This window comes from Pholcus phalangioides, unplaced genomic scaffold (assembly GCF_987345545.1).
Source record: "Pholcus phalangioides strain wild (caught in Gottingen) unplaced genomic scaffold, Ppha-v1.0 ptg000008l_1, whole genome shotgun sequence".
NCBI classification, from domain to species: Eukaryota; Metazoa; Arthropoda; class Arachnida; order Araneae; family Pholcidae; genus Pholcus; species Pholcus phalangioides.
The window spans coordinates 56,650,473-56,675,126 of record NW_028301601.1 but is presented as its reverse complement, the minus strand read 5'-3'; the positions used below and the strand labels follow the sequence as shown (position 1 = coordinate 56,675,126).

The 24,654-nt window shown below is 39.3% G+C and overlaps 1 protein-coding gene across 1 annotated transcript; it reads left to right on the top strand.

The window, feature by feature from the left end:
* The first annotated feature begins 6,346 nt into the window (after positions 1 to 6,346).
* On the top strand, positions 6,347 to 17,886 carry LOC149084576 (astacin-like metalloprotease toxin 5). Its single transcript, XM_089235503.1, has 6 exons — positions 6,347 to 6,487; positions 12,237 to 12,313; positions 15,251 to 15,326; positions 15,424 to 15,541; positions 17,005 to 17,180; positions 17,598 to 17,886. The coding sequence occupies exons 1-6, from the start codon at positions 6,424 to 6,426 to the stop codon at positions 17,831 to 17,833; spliced, it is 747 nt and encodes a 248-aa protein (XP_089091629.1). The 5' UTR covers positions 6,347 to 6,423; the 3' UTR covers positions 17,834 to 17,886.
* The last annotated feature ends 6,768 nt before the right edge of the window (positions 17,887 to 24,654 follow it).

Below are 24,654 nucleotides of genomic sequence, written 5' to 3'. Positions count from 1 at the left end.
TTTGAAATTATGGGTACCATGGTATGAGAAGTTTCCACCCCCATTGGGGTAAATTATGATAATTATTTTATTTATATATGCTTGCTATAAAATATTTCCGGAGTAGTAGATATTCCCTGTTAAAAAATTTTCCCTCTCGTTGGGGTGAGCTTATGGGAATTATGTAATTTATACAAGCTTGCAAAAATTCCTGGGGTAATATATGTTCCTTGATTAAATATGGTTAAGTATAATATGTACAGTGTAGCTAGAGCTGGGATTCCCTTCAGCACGGTTCAATTCCGCTCAGCTGTGAGCCGTGTCGGGCGAGCGGTCGCTCCTATATTTACATGTTGTCATGGGAGGCCGACTTTACTCCCTAAGCCTTTTTCGCTAGGCCTTTTTTGGCGTATGTGAGGGAAGCCCTCCGCTACTATAATAGTAATAAAAAGTTTCTCTTTTTTTTTCCTCCTTCAGCGCCCTCTGACGAGAGAGAGGCAAGTTGGGAGAGCAGTTTTGGCTCCGCGCCAAGCGCTTTTTCTCTTTTCTTTCCCTTCTTTTTCTCGCTCCGTGACCTTGTAGGGGCCGTTCGTGACGTCAGAGGAGAAGAGAGAGAGCTATTTCTCTCTCTTTTCTGCTGCTTGGTGTTTCTTTTCCTCGTCCATCGGTCAGTTTATGTTGTTTGTTTACAAGAAGGGAGTGGGAACGCCCCCTTATGGAAGTGGTGTGTTTATCGGCTCGTGCTATGGAGGTTATGGTACTGGGTGCTCGAAAAGTATGTTGGACACAAGGAGCTAGAGCTCGTGCCATTGTAGTTGCCCAATTTGTTTGGGCCTTCTATATTTCCATTGTTCATTAACGTCATAATCTACAATTATTCGGATATGTGGGTACGTTGACTCGCTCATTCGGTCGAATTGGCTTTGATTTAGGCGGAGTATATATGGCCAGAGATGTGAGATTTGCAAATCTGCTCTGATATTAATGTTCCGGAGATACCAAGGTGCGTGTAGAAGTTGCCTTAGTATTTTATTTTGTCTTGTTTGGAGTCCTTTAATATTTAGTTTGCGGGCATGGGCCCATACCGGGGAGGCATAAAGCATTGTGGGTCGAAGAATGGATTTGTAAAGGATTATTTTATTGTGTGTTGTTAGTTGTGCTTGAGGGAAAGTGATTCGATTGAGCATGCCCATGATTCCAACAGTTTTATTCCGGGCCATTTGAACATGCTCTCTGAAGAGAAGTTTTTTGTCGAGTATGCACCCGAGGTATTTAATGTGTGTGACTGGGTTCAGTCTGTGTCCCCCAAACGCAAGTGCGTATCTAGGTAATTTGGTTCTACGCGCAAACCACATGAACTTGCATTTGTCGTAGTTCATTCGCACATCAGAATTTACGCACCATTGTTCTATGTCGTGGGCAGCATCTTGGAGATTCCAAAGGGCATATGCAGGGTTTCTACTGCTGCATAGAATCGCTGCGTCATCGGCAAATAGTGCAAGTATACCATTTCTGGGCGTAGGGAAATCGTTGATATATAGTAAGAAGAGCTGTGGGCCCAGGACGCTGCCCTGTGGGACGGAGGCCCGTACGGACCCCCATATAGCTTTTTTTTCCCCCTGAAACATGCTAAATGTTTACTTGTCACGTGATATTACATGACCGACAGACCAGTCACGACCCAGGCTCTGTCCCTCCAGGGATATAAGCCTTTTACCCTTGCGGGTTGGGTCGCGCTGGGGAGATATTACATGACCAGCACTGATTGGGCATTGTGAGCCATCATCTGTTACTGTGATGCTGAATCTTGGAATTTACGGTGAACTCACTCACTTAAAATGATTGTTACTCGTGGGAAATTTCCCTTGCGCTTTTCATTCAACATTAAACAAAAGAATAACTGGAAGGAAAAAAAAAATGCGGTTCAATGTGTCAATGCCTTTCTCGAGCTCTTCTCATGTGGTCCAAATGACTCGAGTCCCTCACAGACGAGGACGGGAGCAAAAAGGAAGACAACAGGACATTTATGAGTGGAAAAAACGTCAATTTATCGACGTTTTCATTTCAACTCGAACTCCAAATGCTTGGAAAATTATCATTTCTATGTAATTATTGTGAATTACGAAAATACGTCGCTATAATAGTTTTTCATTGCATATCGTCAACTCAAAAGCCTTAAACTTTGATGATTGACTAATTGACTAAAGGCCGCTACTCGATACTTAGTCAGCCGGGGCAAGCATGCATTTTGGCACCCCTTCTAATGTTGAAGGAGAGGCTAAAGGGTGAACTTTGCACTCTCCCTGGTCACCAGACCCCCAAGTTATAACCCCTAATCTCCCCTCCCCCAAGTTGCATCCCTGCCCAGAATAGTCTAGTGCTTTGAAGGGGGTATTTTTTTAAACAAGCAATGTTGACAGCTAGCCGCGACTCCCTTGACAAAGGTTGGTGATGCCCCTGAGAGCCGGGACGCGTGGTTTGAGGAACACCAATGTCTAGTATTTCGGTTTTTTTTCTTTTACACAACTTTTAAAGAGCTAGATTTGATTATCCGCTTTGCTTTTAGATATGGAAAACAAAACCAAAAAAAAATCTTTCTTGAAAAAATGAAAAATTACGGGTTTTTTTTCTTTCAAATATCCAGAAGATCAATCAAAATATAAAAATTCTCAAGATTTAATCAACGGTGGTATAATGAGAATTACAGTTATTTAAGTAATTTACAATATGATTTCGAAAAATTTAATGTTGGGGGTAATTATTCTCAAGAATGAGAATAATTACCCCTATTATTATGTACAATATTTTATTGTATATAAATTCTATTATCTGAAACAAAAGGTAACGGCAGAATTTCTGAGAGAAATTTACTATGCCTGGTTTTATTCAATTGTCAATTATGGTATCATCATCTGGGGTGGCGATTACAAGACAAATCTACAGCCTATTTGTTCCATTCAAAACAGATGTTTCAAAACTATTTACAGTGCTCGTTCTCAAATCTCAATTTATAGAAATTTAAATCTACTCCCCATAAGACATAACGCCATCTACCGAATCATACTCTACATATATCGTAATAAATCAATATGCACTCAAAGAGAGTCCATATCACTGAAAAGACCAAACGAAATTTATTGCATACCCTCATTTAGAAAAGAAATATTTCGCAAACATTTTTACTACCTTGCTCCTAAACTATTTAATGCTTTACCGTTGGTAATGCAGAATATATCTAGGTTTGCATCATTTAAAAAAATCACTTTTTAAATTTCTAATAGCAATAGACGATATAGATGTATATTTTCAATTATAGAAGCGAATTATATTGTTATCCATACGCCTGTAGTTGCCTCATATCAATTGTTATTATATCAAATGCTACTGTTATGTGAACATGTATTTCAGCATAATTATTACAAAAATTTATTTAAAAATTCATTTCATTATTTAACTTTATTTTTTTTTTTATTATAAGTTTTGTGTTATTTTTTGTTTCTTTCGTCTTTACCTTTAATTAGTTGCTCTGTACAGGCTCAGGCCTCTAGACGACAAACATTGAGATTTGACTGTTTATGTTTATGTTGAATGGATTATTATGTAACAAACAAAATGCAATTAAAACCATTGAATTTTTATGATTTTTTTTTTGAGGTCTATGAGGTGGGGGGGGGGGAAAGGATAATTTTCAGCGAAGTTCCAGTTGTAGGATTTTCTCACCCATATACAACGTTTCGACGTGGCCTCTTGAACGTCGTGTAAACGGGGTTCCGTTTGTGGTAAAGAATCTGTAGAGTGGGGAAAAATGACCTTAGACAAGTTAGAAAGTGAAGCTTTTTCCTTTACTCTGTTTTATGATTGCTGTTTAGGATTTGCTATTCAGATAGCGAAAAGAATCCGACGTCATGAAGCTCAACCGAAAGAAGAGAGGCGGAGGGGGGGGGCACAGAATGCAAACAAAGAAACAATTGAAAAGTTCCGCATCTTTTAAGGAAGACATAAGGATCTTTTAAGGATTCTCATCTTTTAAGGATTCTCATCTTTTAAGGATTCTCATCTTTTAAGGATTCTCATCTTTTAACGTCTTAAGTTTCGGGAATAATAATTCCGAAAAAATCTTGTTATAAAAATTGCTTCAGGTGAAACAGTAACAAGAAAAATTTCAAAAAAATCAGGGTACCTGAATTTTTGGGGTTTCGTCACTTTTGATTTCGTGGAACCCCAAAAAAGCTCTCACGGAACCCTAGGATTCCGCGGAACACCAGTTAGAAAATCCTGGTGTAGAATAGAATAGAACGCACTCGAGGAAGAGAGACTTTCGAGCGGCTGGGGCCACTGCCGTCTCAAACATTCGCGGTATTATGCCAAGGTGGATTCGATATCAGGAAAAACCGATACTTCATTATAATAACAACAAGGCTTTACGAACATAGCCAAGTCTTTGTGAATTTGGCTTCTTAGCAAAACCCATAAGCTTCACAAAAAAATAATAATAATAAAATTGTACCAATAAAGTACGGAAGAAACCTTTGGACCGGAATGGGTTAACGCATGAGCCATCGTGAGTAACTCAGGTGCATAGTAGTACCTCATGATTATAATATGATTAGCGGGGGCTTTAGATTTCAATCCGGTGCAGACAATCGCCGAATGAAAGCCATGCTGTTACGGTTAGAAGGGAAATGTGTAAATGGAATATAATTAGAACAATTATTTTTTACTGTCATCAATAAAAAGACTTTTTCTTGAATTTGATTAATCTGAAATGAGGTACGAACGATAGTTTATGCGGAGAAAGAAATTTTAGGGAAACAGAACTCCGATGGCGGCAGCACAGTATTCTGTACGTTGAAATACAAAAATTATACTGCTGTCATTGCTTTTCTTTTTCTGCTTCCTCTTGAAAAATCCTCATTATAATGTAATCAGGATAAAACTTCTCTCTTGCGAATTCAGTGTTTTTATTTTTGAAAATATTTTTAACCGTTGTTTAAAATGAAAATGTATGAATTGCACGAACCCGAGATATTGCGCATGCTCCGCTGGAACAACGACACTTGTTATAGCTTAAAGAAAATGATTTGGCCACAAAGCGTATTCACGCCAAGGCAGCATGCCAGCAACCATGGAGGATTTTTTTTCTCTTAAAGAAGAGTTTCTCTGAAAAATGAGAGAACTAAAGAATATACCCTCTCTTTTTGAGACGTCACCATATGCCTTTCCGTCATCAAACCATAAATGAACTGACACCGAACATAACGTGATATCACGCCATAGTCCAGAACTACATTAAAGGCAGCTACACACTACTCTGACATGAGGTGGGACCACGTGACGTCTGTGAGTGTGAATTATGATTCATAGGAATTCTGTGAAGTGAGACACGGGGTCAAAAAATAATTCCTGACGTGGTACCCACGTCACAAAATTCCCGCAATTTAGGATTGCCCGTGACACGTGACGTGGCACAACGTCAAGTCAGAATAAAAAAGCAGCGGATTCAAGTTTTAACCACTCGTCACGTTGAGTTTGAGACCTGAAAATAAAGCAGTGCTGGTGCATTAGCCACGGTGACTTCAGCATTATGTCAATGAGTATTCATAATATGTTTTGCATCTCATCTTCTGTCAAACGTGACAACATTCAAATGCACATTCAAGGGCAACAACAGATAAAATGTCCAAAGAAGCAACAGCCATTTCATGAAGAAATTCATAATCAATAGTTATATTAAGTACTGAAAGAGTACAGTTGCGACGTTTATAAATACCACACTTAGTGCGTAAGTGCATAAAAAATCAAATCGGGTGAACTAGATATGGAATTAATAGGAGAGTGCACTGTATTTTCAGTTGGGTAGTGTCAAACGTTTCGATGTCTAGGCAGTCAAGATCGATAGTTTTAATTTGGCTGGAGAAAGTATGCATAATATTACCCTCCTCTCATTTAGTCATGTAATAGACTCTTCAAAGATTTTTCAAAGATTCCAAAATATATCAAGAATTTGAAAATCGCAGTTAGATAAGCCTCACTAAGCATCTGATTACCGAAATTTTAATTATAATTATCCCGTATATATTGTGTCCTTGCCAAATGTGGAAGGCACGGTCGAACAGTAATAAACATGAATGGGGGAAAAATATCAGTGATAAGTTGAGACTTTTTTTTTAAGCACGATAAGCTCTCAGTGACTTATCACCGAAAAGTTTGATGTTAAATATCACTAGTATGCGAGAGCTCTCTCTCATATTTGTGGGGATGAATGAGCGATAATGACTGATGAGGATTTCAGATGGGACATAAACAGGTGTGAGAAGATAACGGGACGAAAAAAATATAAAATTCCATTTATCCTAATCAGTTGCTTGAATGCTCAGATGCACACATAAGTGTACATAAGAAACACGTTTTCGATAGCATTGCGTATCAATAGCATCGAGTGTCATGGCGTCTCTACTGTTTGTACTCCTTCTTTTCGGATACGCGACGTGTATTCCTATTGTAGACGGTGAGTCACTTAGCTGAGATCTCCTTGACCCTTTCTTGCCTGCACCCCAGACCACATTTTACCATATTTTCCCCCTTTTGTGCTGATCTTCCTATCACATGCCCTCACTTCTAGGACTGAGTATCTATCTACTTATTAAATTGGTTTTCGGTGAATTTTTAGTAAAGACAAAATTGTTTTCAGAAAGTAAAGTGAATTCCCGATCCATCGAGGTAGATAAGCATCAACTTCTCTATTGAGGGCACGATCCCCACATCCTGGAGCTGGGCCCTTACGCTATCAGACCAGACAAGGCCAGAGCTCAGTCTCTTTTGCGGGCCCTCCCCGGTCAGATTTTTCACGGGTTCTTCTATAGTTAATTTATAGAATTTGCCCGTTACAAAGTCTCATCGCAGAGAGCAACACACACACACACACACACTTATTCAATCATTACACTCCACTCATCGTTAGAAAAATTGATGGCAGCACTACACATATACTATATACACTGGTTTAGTAGTACACTACACATCACAAGCATTACACAGAAAAATAAACTTTATTTCAGATTCATTACACGTACACGCACATTCCAACATGTACCAATTCGTTGGAAGTTCCGCAGCGGAATATTGATGAGGTGCATGCGTGGTTTAATAGAAGTAGTTGAAGGACAAGAGCCCTGTCAGCTTCGCCCATGGTGGGGGGCATTATTGAGGGGGTTCGGTTTCTTCCACAAAAGTATAGTCACATTTTCCCATTTTGTATTTCACATAAATTTTTCATTCAATTCAATTTCATGCTTTACCGTAAACTCGGGCTACTTTGACACCTCTAACCTTCCTTTGGCCAATAACGAAACGTAGCGAGGTAGATACTAGTACTGTAGGGAAAAACTTCTTGACTATTTTTCTACTTTCTGCCAAGTAGTGGTACTGAGCAAGGCACCTAAGTGCTTCGGATAGTTCACGAATGGTCGACTTGGCAGCAACAGTAGTGGTCTTTTATGCTGCGATTGCACGGGTTTTTTCCATCCCTCAAAACAACTTTCAACTGTGGGAGTTGCAATCCAGCTTTGCTAAGTTAGGTAGATGCCTAATTATGAGCACAATTTAATTATTTTAACTATTAGTGTGATTAAAATTTCGTTTATTCTTTCTTTTTTTTCCAAATGAAAATTTAAGCTTGAGTAACTTCAAAAGCAAAGTTTTTAATTAATTTCATAAATGCGCCCTGCTTGACCCAATATTTTGATGGGCTAAGGTAGGTGTCATAGTTTTGCAACTCTTGGTAATTTATTTTTGAGTACACTTGAAAACGTAATTATGCATTGAATAATTATTTTAATTATTTATTTAAATGCCTATCCTACTTCAAGTTTTTCATTCCAAACTGGAAAGATGGCGTATAAATATACAAGAAATAGCCTTGAGGTCAAAGTAACGCAGACTACAGCAATGACCACCTTCAAAACTGATTAGATTCGATTTGATCTGAAGAAATAAATTAAAAGCAAGCAGCAAATAACTTAAACAGGAAAACCAGGTCAGCTAGCAAACCAGGTCATCCCAAGGCTTTTAGTACCGAGAAACTAATAACTAGAGCCCGGATATGTGCATATGCATTTGCATATTTTGGCCCTTTTTACTATTAATGCATATAAATGCATAAAATCAAAGAATTATCAGTATGAGTGCATATTTTTGAAGGTTTATTTAAGCCCACTCAATTTCTTTTATAATTTTACAAATAAATATTGTTTATAATAATTTCATAACATCGGTTATTTTTCCCGCAGTTGAAGTTTAGTGAATTAATACCTATTTATAAAGTATTTTACGAATACTAACCGTTTTATTGTAAGGCCATTTCTAGAGATATGTCAAAGTGTTAATTTTTTTTAGAAATAGTATCGAAATTCTTTTATTACTGTTATTTTCGTTATCGAGCAGCTTCAACAAACTGAAAATTAAAAAATGCCTGAATAAAAAATATGTAGGAGTTATATGTAATAAGTTATTTGCACATGCGGGTGTATATATACATACATGTGGTGTACATGAGGGAATATTTTTTTGTTGATGAACACACATATGCATTTAAGAAATAGAAAAGATGCATTTTAAAAACACATCTGCTTTTTTTTTCATGGTGATTTTTTTCAATGCACATTTTCTCATTTTTTGTGCATATTTTGACAATTTTTGACTTTTTCAAGATTTTTAGTGCATATTCAGGAGTGTTCAATGCGTATTTTGGTATTTTACTTGCATATTTTGTGTTTTAAGTGCATATTTTGGTACTTTAAGTACATTGTTTTTGCATTTTAAGTAATTGTTTTTGCATTTTAAGTAATTGTTTTTGCATTTTAAGTAATTGTTTTTGCATTTTAAGTAATTGTTTTTGCATTTTAAGTAATTATTTTTCCATATGCATATTTTTCCATTTTTAAGTGCATATTTGCATATTTTTAGAGTATATTTTGCCACTTTTTTTAGTGCATATAATCCGCTCTCTACTAATAACATTAACAAAATTTGGGATTATTGGTTCTGATAATTACGCTTCCAAAGCCAGTTAAAAGAGGATTTTTTCTTTTTGGTCAATTTGTAAGACATGAAATTGCTAATTAAAATGAAAAAAAAACGAGTAAATATTGCTATTTTTATTATCAATGCAAGTTGAAAAATAAGTTTTCTATCAAAATCTGATGTTTTATTATGTGAACCCAGGTTTAAGAAATACCCTAACCTTTTGTTTAATCCTTTAAGATAGGGAAAAGTGAAGTGGGTCTAAGTTAGACGCGTACAACGGTGGCATTTTGCCAAAAAATGTTTTAATTCTTTTAAAATTAGCTTAAGTTAGAAAAAAATCTGTTTTTTCCCCCTTTATTTACGTGTACTTAATATACAATAATTACATAATATAAGATAGCCTATCGATATAAAAAAAGGTTACCAGAACTTAGAAAAATAGTAATAATATTGGGTGTGTTGGAAAGTAAATTTTTCTTTTGAAAGTTTGAAAAAATGGGCCAAAATAGTTCGCGTGTACGATGTGTTTCTTTTTTTACATAAGTCTCTGTGTTCCCCCTTAATCACTTGATATGGATCCCCCTTTTACGGAATTTTCATCTGTGGCCCTCTAAGAATATCCTGTGGGATAACATACATGTCCCAGGTTAATAATCACCGACAATTGACTATTTAGAGAGATAGATGGCTTTTTCTCAGCCCAAGATATCAAGGAAACATTTTATTTTCTGGATATTATTCTGAGGTGAACTCGAAAAGAAAAAGCCATCTATCTCTGTAAACCGTCCCACCTGGGGGCCAATTCCTGAAGTTAAGAGGCTACTAATGTATCTACTTCAGTGCCTCACGCCACAGTGCGTGAAATAAGGAAGGCAGGGTCGTGTCTCCAGCAGTGCCGTCTTAACGCATGGGCCCGGGGGTCTCAAGAGCAGAGGGGCCTCACAAAAATGATATTCTGTTGAAATTTTCTAGAATTCACCTGGTAGGGCCTCAGAAAAACCACTTGGCCCGGGGGGGGGGCCCATGATGCTCTTAAGACGGCCCTGGTCTCCAGTGGTGTAGATGGTAGCATGCTTGTCCGGTATGCAAGAGGGCCTGGGTTCGAGTCCCGGCGGAGACAAGATGACTTTTCTTTCCGAGTTCGCCTCAGCATAATATCCAGAAAATAAAATGTTTCTTTAATTGACTGTTTATTTGGCATTCATTGGCACAAGTGAAAACATGAAACACATGTACGAATCCCTGGAGTTTTTCTACTTGAAAGTCGGTGTACGTAGAATTTCAGAAGAATGCTTGTAATTATTCAGATTACAGCAAAGTAGTTTTAAAGGAATTATGGTGGAGAATTCAACCACCCCCAGGTGACAGTTGGTGATTATTTCCGTGATTTAACAATGGCTGGATCGATGTATAGCGTCTGGAGATACGGGCGGGCTCATGAAGCGATAATGCTGACGTCACAGGGTTCGGTGATGGCGGATATGACGGCTGCGTGTAATGTATATTCTAAACCATTATTTCTTTGAAAAAATGTTTTCGATTTTTCTTCCCTGTTTTCAATATCGGTACGTAGACGCCTTATACATATATATACAGTCGAATCCCGTTTTAACGAATACCATTATAGCGAAAATCTCGTTTTAACGAACACTTTTCTAATCCCCCAAATAAGTTTACATAGGAACAATGCTAGGTAACCTGGAATTCCTTTACAACGAAATTTCGTTTTAACGAAGTGATTCCTCCGGTATCTTGGCGTTCGTTATAACGGGATTCGACTGTATTCTCGTCTTTGTGAAATAGCAAAATTTCAACGATTTACGAGAATCATCGTCGGCCATTACCCCAATCTTCCAAGGGTTGCCGCTCTTAGTGATGAGGCCGCTAGTATCTCTAGGCTTCCTAGATTGATGCATATATACTGTATATATTTTCCTTTTGGCTCAATGAAATACGGTTGAGAAACACATGTGTTATAATCTCGAAATTTTCTTGGCTAATTTCAGTGTCAAAATGGCTAAATTTTATTTCGCACACATGCATTTCTTTTTTTTGTCTTTTTTGTCAGCTAAATTTCTACAATTGATAACAGGTCAAAAGACCTTGTTGACTGTTATAGTAATTCATTCTAAGGTATCCGAATATATTGAAAACATCATTTTGGAAGAGAATATCGATTTTTTAAAATTAATTAATTAATTTTTTATAAAAGCCTTATTCTTTGTGATTCCAAAACAGGACTTGTTTTGTTTAGATGACGCTCTTATAACCGAAGTTTCGTTCACTTTATTGTTGTGCTATTACTTACAAGTAATTGGTGAATAAAAGTTTTAAAGCGTTTAGCGAACTTTTCACTTGAGCTTGAAACATGATTTCTAAAAATATATTCATTGTACCATTACAAAATGTCAATATAATATTTTACTTAATATTGTTAAGGTTATGAACCAAAATCTAAGGTCTATCGCATATATCTGTCTAACTACAGTGTTTTATAGACGATATGTGGAGTGGAAATCTCAAATAATGTAATTCACACATACATTAACAGATTTGAGTACAACTTATGAGCATAGCATACAATCGTTAAAGTTTTGGTTCATAACCTTCACCATTACTAGCTGAATGTACGGTGAAAATAACAAAACATTCCATTCATAGAACTTTTTGCAATCGGGTTTGGAATATCGCAGGAATTTTGCTTGAAATTTGACATGAAAATGCCTTTTTCGTAGATAATGACATAGGTAGTCCGAAATTTATAATTGTTTTCATAGTTTTGGGACACTTTCTATGAAAAAAGATTGTCGACCACGGAAATCCGTAGAAGCAAGGAAAGGTTTCAGTTTCTGGGTTAAGCCTATTGGAGAGGATTTGATTGGAATATGGCAAGTTTCTATGTCGAAACAGCCGTATAGAATTTTAAAAAGTAGGGTTAGACGAGCGATATATCTATGAGAGGTAAGAAGTAGGATATGAGATGATGTTTGAGCTCTGTTTCCACTGATTGCTTCAGTGTTCACCCTACACTGATTGACTAGATTGGAACAGCCTCCCATCGAATATTACTGATTGTAATACAAAATTTATTTAACTTTTACCGTCTCAACCGTCACCCTTGTCAATTTTCATCTCCGCATTCTCTTGTTTTTCTTCGGTCAATCAATATTGAATATATAAATATATCTGGATTTTTTTCCCTCTATATGCTGAGAATCTTTTTTTCCCTCCAGAGGATGATTTTGATGAATCGGTCATGTTGAATCCCGATCTGTTTGAAGGTGACATCTTAGGAATCGACCCAAACGTGGTGAGTCCTATTTTAAAGACAGTACCGAGAACAGTATGTTTAAATATATTATGCCATTCCTAATTACGTGTGAGACTTTTTTACTATCGTGTCTGTATCTCTGTTGGATTAGATTTTAATTTTATTGGTGCAAGGAGAATCTTGGTCAAGCTGCGCCAAAACAAATGTCCATATAAAAAGAATAGAAGACTTGTTCTTGTCATGTCGAAAAGTAAAAGTATGCATGAAACGTAAAACAATGACATAGATTGCAAAACTACAATTTGTCATATAAACCGATGGCTTTGATAAATTTAAAAATTCAAGATGCATCGCAATGGTCAGGTAAAATATCATGGAGAGAAAGATGATACTGACCAAAAGCGGTAGTAAAATGATGACGATGATGTGAACAAGCAAAATCATGAGCAATGGTCAATTGACTTTGACAATGTGGGCACTCTGGTTGACTCTCTCGTAATAATAAGTATGATTGTGTGAGGCGTCCTATGCGTAATCGGGCAAGCAGAACTTCCTGCTATCGGTTAGTCCTACTGCAGCTCGAACGCCATTGGCCAAGTGGAGGCTTAAGGGTATATAGTTTATTATTTACTTGGTTATTCCAATGATCCTGCCAGCGGAGATGTATCACTTCTCGGAGGATTAAGAAGTGGTCACTGGCAGAGATAAAAATACACTGAAGAGCCAAAAAAACTGGCCCACCTGCCTAATATCGTGTAGGGCCCCCGCGAGCACGCAGAAATGCCGCAACACGACGTGGCATGGACTCGACTAATGTCTGAAGTAGTGCTGGAGGTAATTGACACCATGAATCCTGCAGGGCTGCCCATAAATCCGTGGGAGTAAGAAGGGGTGGAAATCTCTTCTGAACAGTACGTTGCAAGGCATCCCAGATATGTTCAATAATGTTCATGTCTGGGGATTTTGGTGGCCAGCGGAAGTGTCTAAAGTCAGAAGAGTGTTCCTGGAGCCACTTTGTAGCAATTCTGGACGTGTGGGGTGTCGCATTATCCTGCTGAAATTGTCCAAGTCCGTCGGAATGCACAATGTACATGAATGGGTGCAGGTGATCAGACAGGATGCTTACGTACCTGTCACCTGTCAGAGTCGTATCTAAAGTATCAGGGGTCCCATATCACGCCAACTGCACACGTCCCATACCATCACAGAGCCTCCACCTGCTTGAACAGTCCCCTGTTGACGTGTAGGGTCCATGGATTCATGAGGTTGTCTCCATACCCGTACACGTCCATCAGCTCGAAGCAATTGGAACCGAGACTCGTCAGACCAGGCAACGTGTTTCCAGTCCTCAACAGTCCAATGTCTGTGTTGGCGGACCCAGGCGAGGCGTAAAGCTTTGTGTCGTGCAGTCATCAAGGGTACACGAGTGGGCCTTCGGCTCCGAAAGCCCATATCGATGATGTTTCGTTGAATGCACTTGTTGATGGCCCAGCATTGAAATCTGCAGCAATTTGCGGAAGGGTTGCACGTCTCTCACGTTTAATGATTCTCGTCAGTCGTCGTTGGTCCCGTTCTTGCATGATCTTTTTCCGGCCGCAGCGATGTCGTATATTTAATTTTTTACCGGATTCCCGATATTCACGGTACACTCGTGAAATGGTCGTACGTGAAAATCCAAATTTAATCGTTACCTCGGAGATGCTATGTGTCATCTCTCGTGCGCCTACTATAACACCACGTTCAAACTCACTTAAATCTCGATAACCTGCCATTGGTTTCATATCTCTTTATTTGCATACGCATGCCTGTACCAGTTTTTTTGGCTCTTCAGTTCCTACTTCAATTTACTATAGTAAATGTTAGCTGCTGTTCGAGCTGCGTCGTCTGCTCTTTCATTGCCCAGTATTCCGACATGACCTGGTATCCGATAAAACTTTACTGTGTTACCGTGATGGATAAGGTGATGCAGTTCATGAAAAATGGCATGAAATGGTATGAATGCTATAAGTGAAGGAACACAGTGCTTGCAATGCGCTGAGAGAGTCACTATAAATGATACAACGTCAGCGGCGTTTGCGTCGTACATGACGGAGACCCTGAAGAATAGCGTACAGTTCCGCCGAATAAGTAGGTAATGTGTCTGGTAGTAGGAAAGGTGCCTCCTCACAGCAGATGTAGGCACAACCGACATGCCTAAGACTCTTAGAGCCGTCAGTATATATGGGGAAGTACCAGTTGTACCTACCCCTGCGCCTAAAAAATATCTGTCGTTATATGACATCTACTGTGGTGGCTGTAGAGTACGATGATAATGAAAGAGAGACATCTGGCGGAGACTGTTCCCGTGGTGCCAGTTGTTGAGCAGCTGGGGGCCACACGACTAATGTCTATTTGTAGTTCTTCTGCGTGTGCCCTCATACGAAGACCGTAAGATGGAACACATGAAGGACGAGCAGCAACAAGTCTATGAAATGAGGGATTGAAGATGACACGATGATGTGGATGATCTGGTAAAGACTTCATTTTTATGTAATATTTTAAGGAAAGTTGCTGGTGCGGTCCGTGATGCAGTGATCGCTCATTGCATTCGAAATACAGGCTCTCCATTGGAGCCGTCCGGAAGGCTCCAGAGCAAATCCGGAGAGTGAGGTGGTGGACTGGGTCGAGCACGCTCAGATAGCTCCTAGGTGCTGACCCGTAAGCAATGGAGCCGTAATCAAGCTTCGATCTCATTAGAGCTTTATATAAGTGAAGGAGTGGTTTACGGCCTGCTCCCCATGATGTAGAAGAGATGACCTTCAAGAGGCTCATCGTCTTCATGCAACGAGCTCTTAACTGTGCAATATGAGGTTTGAAAGTGAGTTTCTTATCAAACGTGATACCGAGGAATTTTGTGTTTTCTACTATAGGTATTAGATTGTTGATTGTTGATTGATTATGCTTGGTGTTAAGTTTGGTTTTCATTCACTCCATTAGGACAGAAATGCGATTTCTTCTAAGAACAAGAGGTGGCCTAACGCAACCCTTCCGTACAAAATTATGCCGGAATTAGGTAAAAAACGAATATAATCAGTTTTGTATCTGGCTTTTTATGCTAATTCTTTACATGTTTGTCAGAATCTTAATAAATGCTCATTTTTGAAACCCAGCTGGTATGACAAAGGCAATCGCTGCTGCCATGAAACACATCGAGGATAACACGTGCGTCCGTTTCAGAGAAGCCACTGCAGATGATGAATACCAGCTGAGAATTTTCCAAGGAAAAGGGTAATAATATATGCTTAAAATTAATTTATATATACATAGAAACAATAAGAAAAATCAAGAGAATTTGGTCGTAAACAGCGTTGCAGTCAGTCAGTAAGTTTTTGAATGAAGGCATGAGGAGAAGCGGGGAAGGAGGTGTCACACACCTATTAAATTGTTGTCGAAATTGGGGGTTGCCAATAAAATTCTAATCGAAAGAGGGTCCCGCTGAAACAAGTTTGGCAACCACTGTTTTAAGGAATGTTACTTATGTCTAAATGCTGCCTTCCTCGTATACCTTCGAAATTTCTTAATTTTAATTCATCTTCCGAAAACACTTTATTTTATGAAAGTGAAAAAAAAAAAAGCTGTTGTTCAGAAATCGATAGACGGTTTTTGAACCGTTTGTTATGGTCTAGTTCAGTGGTTCTCAACCTAGGGCCATATGGCCCCCTTGTGGGCCTGGGAGATTCTAGGGGGCCACGGGAGAAAATCAGAAGAAAGGTGATCCACGACAGGGGGTGAAGGGAGTGTGAACAGGTGTGAGAAAAAAGCTTTAAAAGTGAAACATGGTTGAAAAATATTACTGCTTTCAGAATTCATCAGATCCGTCCATAGAACCAGGGGCATCTTAACCCTTGGGTCTATGGGGGCATAACCCGGGTCTTCATGTCTGTAATGGAGGGAGAGGGACTGCACTATATATGGGATCTGGTACTATGATTTTCATATGTAAGAACAGCTTACATGTGAAAATCATTGTACCAAATCTAGTACCAGCTTAGTATAGAGGGCCGCCAGAGCAACGGTTGATGTGTTGGGAGGGTCGATTTATAGTGCATGTTCGTTGGATCGTTCCGTATTTTACACAGACCCGTTTTTACCATATAATTTGACTCCTGGGAAAGATGATAATCCATCATTTGAATCCGTGCCTAGCCAGGATTCTAGAGATTTATTAAAATTTCATTCATAATAAAAAAATAGAAAGTATCTCACTCCTGGATGAGGGCAGGGGTGGCCCTGGATAGGACAGGGGGCCACGAGAAAAAAATGTAATTCGTCGGGGGCCATGAGCTGAAAAAGGTTAAGAAACACTGGTCTAGTTTATCATTTGGGCAGTGTATTATATAGTAGTATTAATTATTAGTTTCCCTTTTATGATACATGCTTTCATATGGAGTGGCTGTATTTTGGTTATATTTGACATGCGTATTTTTCATGGGCATCTTTTTTTTTCAGCCACCTCGTTGAGAATTTCCCTGTTATGGCATTTACGTTTGTGTTTCCTACATATCCCTCGTGACTGATGATCCAAAACGGCTGAAATTGACTTATTATTGCCTTATTTATAATTGGCTTATTTATTGCGTTTCATATAACGCAAATATGTAGAAGATTATGGAAAAATATGTAATGAAAAATTTTGTGATAACTGAATGGCAGTAAATATGCTATAATTGTGGATATTTTCTTTGTCTCAGGTGCTACTCTTATGTAGGGAGAGATCAGCGAGTGCAGCCTCTTTCACTTGGTAAAGGATGTTACCGCCAGTCGACCATCGTGCACGAACTCCTGCACGCCGTCGGATTCTACCACGAGCACACGAGGTCGGACAGGGACAAATACATCAAAATCCACTGGAGTAACATTATACCAAGTAAGAGCCATAATTTTGATAAACGGTTCGTTATGCGTGTAAATAATGCAGTCAGACTCAGTGGAACTGAGTTGAATGGCTAAAAAACTTCTGTCACGACATGAGAGGAATTTTTTTTTTTGGCAATGAGCAGCTGGTAGATCGTATAACTGGTTTAGACAACTGGCTTATGTGAAGAGGAATTTATTGACAGAAAATTAATTTTTACACGAGCCAGTTGTCTGAACCCCTTTTACGAATAGAGGACAGCGCCATCATCTCCATGGTGTACTGTTTATGTAAAAACTGAAAATTTAGAGCAATAGAAATAGCGAGTTCATTTCGTGGATAGGATTTCTAATATTGGAAGAGCCAGAAAAAATCTTTTATCCTTTAGTTTTAACTTAATCTGGACTTTGTTTGATTTTATTTTGATAGTGGCTGAATCTCAGTTCAAGAAGCTGATGCCTTTCCAGAACAAGTTGTATGATAAGTTTGACTTCGATTCAGTAATGCTGTACGGCGAAACAGCCTTTAGCCTTTATCCCCGCCTCGGTGCGAAGACGATGACTTCTAAGATAGAAGGTGTACACATTCCTGATCCTCGCACGAAAACCGGACTCAGCAAAAGTGACATCTATCGAGTCAAGAAGCTGTACGAATGCGAAGAATGAAACTCGCGTCTCATACGTCCAACGCTATAATAAAAAGTGTTGTTTTACTTTTATTTTTACTCCTTTTTCATACCGAAAAGGTCACGTTACAAGCAAATACACTTATACACCGTCTATACAGGGTGATTCAGAAAAGATGGGAAAAACTTTAAGAAGTGAAAGTGCGCACCAATACAAACAATTGTCAACAAAGAATGTATGGTCTAATATCAAACGCAAACGTGCTAGCGCGTTTCGAAACTGCCGCTCCGCAAACGTTAAAACGGCATTCCTGATGAAATTTACGAGGAGGAAAAGAATGCCTGCAAATGTAACTGGGGAAGAAGAAGAAACTCTATGTGCAAATCTGCGTCACAGTGAATAAAAGGCGTGGACGCCAGCCCTGTGAATTTAGTCCAGCGTGCAAACGTTCTAACAGGGATAATGGCGCACTTTACTAATGCTGAAAAAGCAGACATGCATTTCATTTACGGAGCTGCAAACGGAAGTACCACAGAGGCAGCACGAATTTACGGTGAGCGTTTTGCCCACAGGCGGTTGCCCAATCTGAAAGCATTTGCGCGCTTGCATCGGCAGCTGTGCGAAACGGGATTCTTTCTTACTTCCACGTCTGATGAACTGTGACGCAGATTTGCATACAGTTTTCTTCTTCCCTAGGTTACATTTGTATGTATGGTGTGTTCTTTTTCTCCCGATGAATTTCAACAGGAAGTCCGTTTTAACGTTTGCGGAGCGGCTGTTTCGAAACGCGCTTGCGCGTTTGCGTTTCGTGTTAGTCCATGCACTCTTTGATGAAACAATTGTTTGTATTGGTGTGTACTATCACCTCTTAAAAGTTTTTCCGATATTTTCTGAATCACCCTGTAGATTGTTTCACGACTATTTTCTGAAAGGGATAAAAAATATATGTTTCAGAAACACACACACACACACAAACAGAATTCAACTGACCTTGTGTAGCCCCCATAATAATAGGGATTCGTAATTGATATCATCTGTACCTGTTTCTATTACACCGAGGGAATTTTACTCCGTGTCATTTGCATGAAAATTTGCCGAGTTACCCGTGATCGAAGTTCTTGAGTTTTGCTATTTTTATTTCTTGGCAAAATTACTTGATTTCAGAATAGCATTTCAAAACGACTTATTGGAAATATACACTGTACTTATTGCATCGCATGCCGGAGTGTCGAAGGTTTTTGAGATTTTTTCCCCTCGAAATATCAATATCACAAAACTAATATATTTATTTTTAATTGGTTTATCAAGCAATTTCAACATTTCGAAACGCATTTAATTTCAAGCCGGTTCAATCCTATTTTTCTTCACCGTAAGATGGATATACGTAAACCCCCCATATAACGTGTGTATGTTACCCAGGGCCGTAACTAGAGGAGGGGGGGGGGTCAACTGCCCTGGGTGGCAGTTTTAGGTAGGAACAAAGAACATCAGTACAAAATTATCGAATTTTATAGTTGTCTGGGGCGGCGGCAAAATAATGTTTGCCCCGGGCGGAAAAAATCCTTGTTACGGCCCTGATGGTCAATTTGCGAACTAGCCATTTTTATATCAATGAATATTGACCTTTCTCATATCAAATTTCGGGCTTGTTCGTAAAGTGGCCGGAAATGCTTGGCCAAACTCTGGTAACAAAAGTCATGATTAGGTGTCATCGCCAAATTGTCGTATTTTTCCGTGATAATCCGCGTTAGCTACGGCAAGCCATGAAACTGCAGTCACGCGATGGGGGTTATCTTTTTTTCCCCATAATTTGAGAGAAAAAATTATGTCTATATTATTGTGTAAATAGTTTTCTCTCAAATTTCTTTTCTTTTTTCTCCCTTCACACACGCGCACGGATCTATTCTGATAAAACTATATACATACTCATTTATCACACGTTGGCGATGAAACAAATGAGTTCGGCGCCTACCGGACATTCTTATATCAGTGCATCAAACTTGGGCCGGGCACGGGCGGCCAAAGCCCGAATCACACCTGAAAATCGGTGAATGGCAAAAATTCTCGGCAAATTCGCGAACTCGCCGGTCTTCGTGCTTTGTAGTAATATATAATATACATGTTACGGTAAATGTGGTAAATTCGCGGTTATTATGCGTAATTGCTGAGCATTTTGGTAAATTTGATGAATTTTCCCCATATTAATAACTTTTACCGCGATTATGCGTAGTACCCAAGTGTCCTTGGTATATAAGTTTTAATAAATACTGATAAAAATAATTATCACTTTCACCGGTGATTATGCATAATTCCCAAGCGTCGTGCCGTTGGTAAACATGATAAATCGATCAGGGTCCAACTATATTCATCACACATATTGGAACTCATTTGGGAATTTTTTTTTGTATTTAATGACGCTTAGGTATGCAGAATCACCGGTAAAAGTAGTAAATTCATCAAACTTACCAAGACGATCGGCAAGTATATATAATAACCAGTGATTATGTATAATAACCTATTTATCAGATTTACCGTAACATATACTATAACCAGGAATTAGACTTGGTGCAGCCATTCCAACACTACCCAAATGCCTAGAGTAGAACTGTGTGAAATAACCCATTGTGTTATTCCACGAATCACCTGTGATAATAAAAGGAAGTCCGCGGACCCTTTTGCAGAATAATATTTAGTATAGAACAATCACTTGGCTGTTTTCTCGTCTAAGCTCACAAAACTGAAATTTCTCCAAGAAGCAGCAAGGCGTCCGTATAGACCCCTTGTTAAAAACAACTGTTCTAGGCCACAAAAAAGGAGAAATACTGAACTCTTATTCCCGAAAAATGTAACTTTTACCTCTTCATGAAGGGGGGAGGGGAATTCTTCATTCTGAGTCTTTAATATCCTGCGCATTAAAATATAATATTTTATGCCACATCCATGCTCACAACCGAACCTCAGAAATACCTATTAAGATTTGCCACTCGAAATTTGCCGCAACTGAAATTGCATCGCTGTGTGCAGTTATGTGAGAGTCGCGCATTCCTAAATACGATCATAGACTTATAAGTACTCCAAGCAGCATCCCAGACTTCGAAAATTAATTTGACCATTTGATTCTACGCAAACCGGGAAAATTGAAGCGGACAGATTAGCCGCGAAAATACTTTTGTATAAATTGCAAACAATGCATTGCCATCTATTGACCATAACCCCTGTAATCTTGCACACATATTTCGTATTTCCAATTTTGTAAAGCGGAAACCCTGTATTCTATCGAGAAATATCGTAATGCAATATTTGCGTAATATTTCCACTACAAGCTCTTACAATTTAGTTAAATCATCTCAAGTGAAGTAACTGGCAATAAAATTCAAGTTATTTTATTATGATTAATTATTGACAGTAATTAACAATAGTAGGCCATTCGAACTTACTAATGTATCTTCCGCAATTTATCTGTCGATGAATGCAGTGGTTCAATCGAAAGTGTTAAAATAGCTTTGGAAAGCTCATTAAAATCTGTAAAGAAAAGATGACCGAGTGAGTATTCATCATACTGCATCAAAACTGTATGTCATGAATTCGAAATTTCAAACAGAGATATAGCCCAGTCACAATGTTCTTCCAACGACGTAATAAGAAGGGCAAGTTACTCCAAAATGGCGAAAAACGATTTCATTTGCAACAGTTTGTTACGCACGTGAAGCAATTAGAGCTATGGGGGAAAAAATTAAATGGAATAAATAATTTGAGGACCTGCAAAAATAAATAAATAAATAATAATAGGAAAAAAAATAGTTTGAGTACAATATAAATGCGGATTGGCGTATGGGCGAGAGCATGAGTCTCTTAACCCGCGGGGACGCAGCCATGTACAACCCCGTCAAGGCTGCAGGTACCTTTCCTCCCCAGCGCGACCCAACCCGCACGGGTAAAAGGCTTATATTAGGAGGGACAGAGTCGTGTCTGGTCTGTCGTCGGTACAATATAAATAGGAGAAATAATTTAAGGTCCAGCAAAAAATTATTGCCATTGCCTGGGAAGATAAATAACTTGTAGACCGGCAAAAAATAATTAGGAGAAGAAATAATTCACGAATTTTCGAAGAAAAGGGAATGAAAAACAAATATAGAGACAATATGTTTCTTGTATATTGTGCCGCTGTGGTGGTCGAGTGGTTATAGTGACGGACTCGCGATGCGAGGATCCGCGTTCGAACCTCACAGTGGTGGTCGGCTGATGTTGGTTTTCTGTGGTTCCCAACTTCAAGGCGCAAATGCGAGCCGATCTCCCCGTTAAAAAGTCTCGCCACAGAGAGCAACAGTCCTACAACGATAAATCATTCAATCATAACACTTCACTCATAGTTAGAAAAACTGGTGGCAGATGGCAGCTCTACACATAACAAGCATTACAGAGAAACAAAAAAAACTTTACGTCAGGTTTCACTACACGTACACGCACATTCCCACATGTACCGATTCGTTGGGGGTTCCGCGGGGAGGGGGGGTGCATGTGTGGTGTAGTAGTAGTAGGTAGGGCCTCCAAAAAATGGCTCGGGGATCCATGATGTTCTTAAGTCAGCCACCTCGTTGGGCAATTTGCCTGTTGTGGCGTTGTATTTGTATTAGTTTATATCTTAAATTATGTAGCGAATATACAGGGTGTCCTTCAAGTGATAATGTGGCCTTTATCTCATCAACCGTCCTTCGTATAAGTATTGTGCACCCATGCTGAGTTGGCCTCTGGCTACGTCATAGAAACATTACGATGGGCGATTCCACTTATCTTCTTTCGGTAAAAAAGGGAAAAGGAGCAGGTTGGTAGTCTGTCGGTGTCTTTTGCGCTATTTTAGCGAGTTTCTCCCCCCTCCTTTCTCCTCCTTGGAAAATGAACCCTCCCTTCGCTCGTCAAGATCAGAGGCCAACTAATTATGGACGTACAATATAGTTCCAAGTTAAATGCTCAAAGGCGTTCAACAACTACCCTGTAGCAGTTTTGTGAGTGAAAACAGAATGTGTCACAAAATGAAAAAGTCCAAATTTTTGTACGTTCCCCCCACCCCCGCATCCTGTAACTCCCAATCAGGAAGTTGTTGCCCTGTCTCTCCTGAAGCCAACAAAAAGAATTTCATGTTTCTGAGTGCAATAATCGCTGAGATGTTCCAATCCAAAAATCGGAGAGAAGTTGGGAAAGGAGCGTTGTCCGTCAGTTTTTGCTGTCCTTTCACGACTTTTCTTCAGTTTTTAAATTCAAGTATCTTGGCGAATATCGCACTTGGTAAAATGGGATTTTTTTTTCTGTTGACCTCAACTGATAACAGTGAAACAAGTTCCAAATTGGATTCGTTGGACATTCTGCCTGTTGTGGCCTTGTACTTGTAAAAATATTCCGTGGATCAACTAGAAATATCCATGGACCGGGACCAGTCCGCGGTCCGATGGTTGAAGCGGGGGCCATGTTTGGTGCTTGCAGTCATGATGTCTGCAGACCAGTAGGTCCGATGGTTGAAGAGTATTATGCCATAGTGAGCGGCTGAGCGAGCCAGTGACCGAGTGGGTGATATCGAGTATACGATCACTGACTCACTCAAATGAGTGAGTCAGTGATCGTATGAGAATGATCAAGTGAGTAGTGGGTGAGTGAGCGATTGAGTGTTCAAGGTGGGATGAATAACCAAGTGAGTGAGACTAACCGAAGGGGGGACCGAGTGAGTGGGGAGTGACGGTATGTATGACGGAGTGAGTTATCGAGTGAGTGAGCGATTAAGTGAGTTATCGAGTGAGTGAGCGATTGAGTGAGTTATCGAGTGAGTGAGCGATTGAGTGAGTAATCGTGTGGGTGACTCTTTCACTTGCTCACCTGCTCACTGACTTGTTGATTTGTATACCTGTTCAATGACTCACACATTTGCTCATCCATTCGCCCACCATGCCACTTTGTCGATGAATTATCTTAGCGGTGAATATCATATCGGTGAATTGCATGGCAGTGAATTATTGCCGGTGAATTTTCCGGTGGCGAGTAATTGGCGATGAACGATGAACTTTCCGCGCACGCTTTCATGTGCACTCGAGATCCGACAGAGGCAATTACGTCGATATCCACTTGGGCAAACATCATACCAAGTAAGCAACCGAGTAGTTTGTTCGATCTATTTTTAATAGTAACTAGGAAATATTTGACGAATATCAGAAATATTGGTGAAAATTGACATGAATGGAATGAACGCCAGAACTGTGCCACTGGACTTCTAGACCAGCTTCGTGGCAGAGTCCGGAACAGGTGAAAATTTTCAAGATTTATGAAAAAGTTATTTTATATTTAGAGAGGATAAGCTCATATCCCGGTTTCGTCTTTTGAAGTCTGGCCACAAAAGTACTTTGATTCAAATCCTGTATTCGAGAGAGTGCTGGGGTTCTTAACGTATGACTACGACTCAAACTTGCGTCATAGGGCTTCTGAAATGGGTCACGTGGATTCACTTACAATATGACTGTAAATTCATTTGTTGCTGACTGGTTTCAGTGGCGTCCTGACGATTTCGGCAGCCTGGGCTGGGACTCAAACATTTTTGCCCCCCCCCCCATTCACCATGATTTTATATATACAGTCAGCCCCCTCCCCCCCGTAATCGCGGGGATTACGTTCCGGCAATGACCGCGAATAAGGAAATGCCCGAATAACAGAAACCATAGGCTTTTTTTACTGTATATCTCGTTTATTGAACATCATGAGAAAGAGCAGGGTGACGCAGAGGCAGAAGAGAATGTAAAATAGGGTGCAGCGATTGTTGGCGATGTTTTCTGAAAGAATGTTGTGATTTTTATGTTTGCCGTGTCTTCTTCTTCACAAAG